The following is an 8,094-nucleotide window of genomic DNA, read 5'->3' on the forward strand; positions in this document are numbered from 1 at the left end:
GTTGAGATCCCGTGGTCTTGTGGTAAAGCACCAGGCTACATATCAAGTAATATCAAAGTTTAGCTATGCTGACGAAAGTGATACTTTGAAACATGGCATGTTTATAGATGACTTTATTTTATGCACGTAAAAATATTTAAATAAATATTCAAGTAATAAATTATATATATATATATATATATATATATATATATATATATATATATATATATATATATATATATATAAAACTCCAAAAAAGGCTGCACTGATAATTATATATATATATAAAATCCAAAATATTATGATAATTATATATATAAACTCCAAAAAGGCTGCACTGATTTTTTTTTTAAATCATGCAAATGTATTTTATGTGTCTGGGATAGTTCTTAAGTAGGTTTTGTTTTGGAATGTCTCAGATAAGTATTGAAAATCAATAACTGAAAAAAGAAATTTAATTAAAGAAGGAACAATTCGATTTTAACCAAAGTCAAGTTGCAGCCTAACATCACAATTGCATTTGAGAAGTTTTATCAGCACACAAGGAGAAGACATATAACATCAATAGTAAGTTCTTTAATGAGACAGGGGTGCGTTCAAAATGAATGTTTCTGTTTAGAGCACAATTGAAACATGATACTTGACTTTTGTATGTTTAGAGCACAATTGAAACATGATACTTGACTTTTGTATTTTAAACTTTAATTGAAGCCATTATATAACATCATTTTATAAAATATACAATAGGTTCTCAACAGTGCAATGTATTGTGAACAAAGTCACTGAAAGGAAGCATGTAAAGCTTCTTCCCGGTGCACTACAGTGGGGCCATAACTAGAGCAGGCAATCAATCGATTTGATTGAAAAATGGGCGATTTCACTGATTTAAATTACAATAAAAATATTGAAAGTTTGGAATATGCGTTGATTCTCATTCAATCCCAGGCAATGTCATCATCAGTAAAAAATGACATATCAAGAGGGTAAAATTATCATTTTAGCAGGAGACTTATTGATGACCTTATATGTATAAAAATAACAAGAAGCTTGAAAATAATAAAAATTTGATATATAAGTTAGAATTAAATTATAAATACACAGAAATACAACCTACATTTTTGGATTTGGGTTCAAAAAATTGAGGATGAAATATTTATCTATGAAATGCTTGATAAAAGAAATTCTTTCCCCTTTCAAATAATTTGTATGCTGCATAAAACTAGCATCTGCCCTATGCATATGTTTTGTGGGAACATTATGTCCGAATTTTTAAGAATAGCTCACATTACTTTAAAATTAATAGATTTTATACCCTCAGTCTCTAGCTTAGTAATAAGAATGATAAAACAAAGTGGTGATAAAAATTAAATATTTAGACAGTTAAAACATTTGCTCAGTATACTGATGCTTTGAAATCATATCAAATTAATCAAAGTGGATTAATAGAGGAAATCCAAAACTGTATTAGTCATGTATAAAGTATATACATAATACATATAAAAAATGTATATATATATATATTTATTTGTATGTTTGAAAAAAAAATTATATCTTAAAAAACTATGTTAAATATAAAGATATATATCAATAAAATAAACTAATATTAATAACAAAAAGGGGAGGGGATAAGTAGTATCTATGATAGATATTTCCGAATCCTATAAAATACAGAAGTTTTGTAAATAACAAACACTTCCATTTTTGGAGACAAGGACAAATGACACAGGTAATGAAGACATTTTTTAAATAGATTTAATCTAGAGAAAAAAAAATAGATCTGATATCGGAACGTTTTTGTTCTTGTTTTTTTAAGGGAGGTTTTATCAACACAGATGAAGAGCCATGATTTAATATACTGTTTTGTTTTCAAATCCCCAAAACAGTTTTTCATGGTAAACAACAGTTTATTCTTAATAATGAGAGAAGCTACATATAATGGGAGAAAAACTCTCAAAATATTACGCGAACACTATGCAAGCAAAGGAAAACCAAGGGTAATCTCCTTGTACACCCAACTCACGTCTCTCGAAAAGAAAGTAGACAAAAGCATCACAGAATACGTTATAAGAACTGAGACAATTTTAACAGCTCTGAGAAATGCCTGGCAAACGGTTGACGATGCCCTAATTATCGCCATGATATTAAAAGGACTACCAAGCTGCTATGACCCATTTTCAATTTATGTGACACACAGCAACAAAGAAATAACATTCCTGGAATTTAAAACAGAATTCCATGGCTTTGATGAAACATTGAAACATAAAATCCAGTCGATCAGTGACGAAGTGATGAAATTGACATCGTCTTTTTCAGAGAATACGATGGAGAGCCGTCACCACCATGACGAACGTAAAATATCATGCTTCACATGCGGCCGAAAAAGACATTTATCGAAAGAATGTCCCAACAACAAACACAAACAGCGAAAACATTGGTGTAGTTACTGTAAAAGTAACACCCATAAAAGGGAGTTCTGTTGTTATAAGTGAAAAGATACAATAAAAAAGGCAGCCGACACTGAAGAAAACTCCTTCGCATTCAAAATGGAGGACTACTACTATACCCGGAACTTAATACCGCATATGAACCTACTAGTCGACGCAGGGGCCACTTCACACATTATAACAGATGCAAAGAAATTTAAGAATTTCGACCCAACATTCCGTTCTGAGAACCACTACATGGAGTTGGCAGATGGAAATAAAACCAGTGGTTTAGCCTTAAAAAAAGGAGATGCTGAAGTCTGCCTTTTAGACACTAACGAAAACTCCAGTACGACTACCTTAAAAGGGTCACTACTTATACCTTCATATCCACAGGATATATTTTCTGTGAAAACTGCGACCCAAAATGGAGCGACAGTTATTTTCAAAGAAGACGGGAATATACTAAAACATAAAAACGGAATGAAATTCAAAATACACGTACGCAACAGACTATATTACCTAAAAACTATGGAGGAAGGAAATGCAGAAGACAGTTGTCATCAATGCCATGATATCCACACGTGGCATAAAATACTCGGCCATTGCAATTATGACGACATAACAAAGCTACTGGATGTGGTCGAAGGGATGAAAATAAAAAATAAGACTGCAAACAACAAAATCTGCAACGTCTGCATCCAAGGAAAATTTCCCTAGAAAAGAAATAAATCTCCCGACAAAACAGTGACAAATATTCTGCATTTAGTACATTCAGACCTAGCCGGCCCCATAGAACCAGCAGATTTAAATGGAAACAAATATGCCATCTCCTTCACTGACGACTTTTATCTGACCTCAGTATTTTTATTTTGCCATATGGGGAAATATCTCTGAGAAATTTTTCAGTGGCAAGTGTGGTGTCACTTTTGTTTTTAATAAAATACGGCACCAGAAAAGTCGTTGTGAAGGAGATGGCGTATTTGTATATTTTATTAAAACATTTTTTTAGATGGCATATTTGTATATTTTATTAAAAACAAAAGTGACACCACACTTGCCACTGAACAATTCTCAGAGATATTTCCCCATATGGCAAAATAAAAATACTGAGGTCAGATAATGGTTCGGAGTTCAAGTCAAACGACTTCAGAAAACTACTCCACCGTAACAACATAAAATATGAGACCTCAGCACCATACTCGCCTCATCATAATGGAATGGCCGAAAGAAGCTGGCAAACTCTATTCGAAATGGCAAGATGCCTTATAATAGAAAGCAGCTTACTGTAAACACTGTGGAGCTATGCAGTTATGCATCTGTAATTATACGAAACAGATGCTTCAATAACCGTCTAAAACAGACACCCTACTACAAGACAACCTAGAGAAAACCAGGCTTATCAATGATGCACATTTTCGGTTCGCCTTGCTATGCCTACTCCAACATAAAAAGGAAGCTAGACTCAAGGTGTCAGAGGGAAATCTTCATCGGATACGACAGAAACAGCTCGGCATATCTTATCTACCACCCAGAAAACGGGAAGGTGTGTAAACACAGACTGGTAAAATTCACTAATATCAGCAACGATCAACACACTCAAACACAAATTCACTCATCAAGCAATGATGACGCAAACTTAATAAAAAATTTAAAGTCAAAGGAAAACCCTGAATGGTCCAATATCAACAAACAAACCGAGTCTATAGTAGAAACTAGCTGTACACAAAGATACCCAATGTGCGAACACAAAATGCCCAACTACCTAGAAGACTATGTGACGGTAGTCCAGGATGGGAGCGGCCACGCATTAATCGCACTGACTACTGCTACAAGGCCACACATGGCATATCCTGCACTTACAGAGAAGCTATGACTTCCCCAGCGATACACCACTGGATCCAAGTGATGCTGGAAGAAATTGACTCCTTAAAGGAAAATAATGTATACCATATAGCACCCTTACTCAAAGGCAGAACGACAGTAAGCAGTAGATGGGTGTATAAAATCAAACAAAACGCTGATGGGTCCCCTAAATACAAGGCCAGGTTCGTTGTAAAAGGGTACAACCAAACTAAGGGAGTAGACTACACTGAAACTTTTTCTCTAACGGCCGATATCTCATCAGTCCGCATATTAATGCAAATAGCTGTCCAATACAATATAATAGTACATCAAATGGACATAAAAACGGCGTATCTCCATGCTCCAACTGACCACAAAATTTACATAGAACAACCGGAGGGATTCGAGACAAAAGGGGAAACAGACGAGAATCTAGTCTGTTTACTGAACAAATCCCTGTATGGCCTAAAACAATCAGGCCGAAACTGGAATCAAACCCTGCACAGCTCCTTCAGCAGACACGGATTTACCAAGAATCAGATGGACCATGGCATCTATATGCGACACAATGGCAAAGAAAAAAATTATCATAGTCTCGTGGGTCAATGCTTTAATCATTGCTGTCGATAACATCAACTCACTAAATGACACCAAACAGCCGTTAACATTGGAATTTAAAATGAAAGACCTTGGAAAGCTGCCCTATTTCTTTGGAATAAACTTCAATATAACCAAAGGTTATATCCAGATGAACCAAGAAAAATACGCAACAAAAATACTGGAAAGGTTTGATATGTCCGAATGCAAATCTAGGACGACCCCATGCAAAGATGACATGTTTGACCCCAGAAAATACAACGAGGTCGTCGGGAGTCTAATTTACCTGATGATCTGCATCTGACCAGACCTATGCTATATTGTCAGGAAATTGCCACAATATTTGTCGAAGCCACGAGAAAAGCATTGTGTGGCAGCTAAACACGTACTGAGATATGTAAAGGGTATGACGTGAGACCAACTGCACTACGCGAAAACAAATCACCCAATCCATCTAATCGCATACAGTGATGCCAATTGGATGTCTGATCAACGAGACAGATGCAGTACATCCGGATATTACTTTAGTTTAACCCAGAATGGGCCGCCTATTTCCTGGAAGTCAAAAAGGCAACCTACGGTCACTCTATTCACGTGCGAGGTTGAGTGTGTAGTGCTGGCAAAAGCCACCCAAGAGGGGCTATATTTCAAGGAAATGGATCCACACTAAGAACTATTCAAAACATTCGGAGGAAACAGTCAATGCACTATAGCGCTTTCTAAGGACCCCTTCATTGGCAGAGATGTAAACACATCAGCATTAAGTACCATTTTATCAGAGAAGCTCTGAATAATAACAAAATACAAATAATTTACTGTCCCACAGCAGACATGATCGCCGACATCATGACAAAACCTTCAACACAGACAAAGCTGGACAAGTTCAAAAAATTTTTATTCGGACTCTAAACTGACACTAATCTCCTCTCACATATCTTTGTTTTTATAAAAAAATAAAAAATAATATGCTGAGAGCAGGGGGCGGGTGTTGAAAGTAAGTACGATAACTCTTATCACGGACCCTTTTATGATTATCTCCCTTTTACGTTGAAATCCCATAATCCCTTTTTATTCACCACTTCCTCTTCCTGTCCCAATAATAAAGAAATATACTTCTCTTTATATCCGTCACACGCGTGTTCATGTCCTCCTTCAAATATTAGTTCTAGTTCCTTTTCTCTTTTCACTGAAATGCAACTCACAACATATATATATATATATATATATATATATATATATATATATATATATATATATATATATATATATGCTTTTTATTTGTTTTACTTAAGCATTTATATGTAGCTACACATTCATGAGCATGTTTCTGTCAGCCAATTACAAGTAACCAAAGAACTCTTCAGGCGATATTGCTTATAGAAAAGTAGAGTCCATATTAAGGCTGACCGAAACAGGCCCATGAATGTGTAGCGACATATAAATGCTTATGTAAAACAAATAAAAGTATATTTTGCTTTATTTTGGTATTGAGCACTCTTGTATGAACTTAATTCGAAAGAAAAAAAAAATGCTGTAAAAATGTTGTTCTCTCAAAATTAATCCTTCTAAGAGATACGGACAAAAACATAAAAATCCTTCCATTTAAAAATAAGGAGTCGTAAGTGCAGCAATATGAAAACATTCAACTCATCTTCCATGAGATATACAATGTGATTGCAGTTAGTAATTTGAGATTAAGAGCCATTTTACTAGGCAAAGGAGATAACTGTCAGCTGAAAGAAGTAGCGTAAAAAAAGAAATTATTACTATTGGATTATTATGGAGTTGCTAACTGGGAGCCCTGTGATTGGATGAAACCTACCAATCACAGACTACTATTTTAAATTTTCATGTGAGCATTTTATTTTTATTTTTTTTTTTTAATTTTTTTTTTTTTTCAGTCTCTTGTTCTTTTGCCTGTGGTGATCCCCAGAGGAAACATGTTTAGGGTTTGTAATGCTTTTAGGGCACACCCTAATAAAATAAATAATTCAATCCAAGCTTCTGAAATGACAAACGCAACAACTTCATAAAAGGTCACAGAAAAGGTTTATTGAAGAGAATGTGGTATTTTCCTTGTAGAAAGCTGGACTCCGACACCTGGTATTATCGCGGTAGTTATTCCTGTGGAATCGTCGATACCGTAGAGATAACACCGAGGTGGAGAGAGAGAGAGAGAGAGAGAGAGAGAGAGAGAGAGAGAGAGAGAAGAAAAGGAGGTCCGTTCCGATTGGTGTCTCTCTGCGTAAGAATAAGTTGTTCTTCTTTAAACCGGATGCTGGCCGATTTCCGTTGGGGATAGGAAGTATCAATGCGCCGTACCCCTGACTGGTCAAGATGTGGCCGAATAGCACAGGGGAGAGACGTTGATTCGAGGAAGAAAAAAATCCCATTTGTTTCTGCTACACATGTTCTCCATCTTTTAAACAGAGAAAAACATGTGAGGATAAAAAGCAACAGGTGAAGCACAGAAGACGAGGCTCTATTTCTTCAACCAGCCGAAATGACACAGGAAATACAAAACTGTTCAAAGGATACATCTTTCAAATAAGTCCACGCAAACGCCAACTGTTTGCAAGAAACTTTTCTTTATTTCTTTCCTATCTTTTCCTCCAAACACAAGTTGTTTTTTATAAAACCTTTTCATCTGTGTTTGTGTTCTTGCTGGCATCACAATATGTTTGTTACCAATATGAGCAAGTACATTAATCTCAGTTGTACAAAGAATTTAGTTGATGAAACGAGTGAGCTTCATCCGGTCAGAATAGCAGATAACGAGACATGTGATTTTGTAACTAAAAACAAGGCAGATATGAGAATTGAGATGAGTAAACATTAAAGATTAATCAGCTACCAAAAAAGATTGGCAAGTGATCTGTTTTTGAAATACGTTAATTTAATATGAAGATAAGCTTTGAAGGGAGGAGGAACCTCTCCCTATTGAGCTGACAGGGAGAGGTAGAAATAAAGATGAAAGAAGGAACTAGGGTAGAATGTAAACACATTCAGGAGTTAGGGAGGCAGTTCTTTTTTTTTTTTTTTACTTACGTTCACCCCCAAACAAGGCACATCGCCACTTGGATGTAAGCAGGCTACTATTTGGGACCATGCCTAAGAAAGATTAACAAGATGTTGGTTTACGTTATATTTAAACTTCTGCATATCAGTACAGTCAGGGAAGCAAGTAGCAGGAAGGGAATTCCAAAGTCAAGATGTTTGAGGGAAGAAACTATTAGAGTAGAAAGCT

The 8,094-nt window shown here is 35.4% G+C and overlaps 1 protein-coding gene across 1 annotated transcript; it reads left to right on the forward strand.

Annotated features, from left to right (window-relative positions):
- The first annotated feature begins 2,525 nt into the window (after positions 1–2,525).
- LOC145297935 (uncharacterized) lies at positions 2,526–3,125 on the forward strand. Its single transcript, XM_080144277.1, has one exon. It carries the CDS (start codon positions 2,526–2,528, stop codon positions 3,123–3,125), a length of 600 nt encoding a protein of 199 aa, XP_080000403.1.
- Positions 3,126–8,094: the final 4,969 nt, after the last annotated feature.

This window comes from Euprymna scolopes, chromosome 18 (assembly GCF_053919585.1).
Source record: "Euprymna scolopes isolate OS-2025 chromosome 18, ASM5391958v1, whole genome shotgun sequence".
Taxonomy (NCBI): domain Eukaryota; kingdom Metazoa; phylum Mollusca; class Cephalopoda; order Sepiida; family Sepiolidae; genus Euprymna; species Euprymna scolopes.

What these genes read in the sequence shown, in the direction of transcription:
- LOC145297935 (XM_080144277.1), top strand. Translation starts at nt 2,526, where the DNA reads ATGGAGGACTACTACTATACCCGGAACTTAATACCGCATATGAACCTA.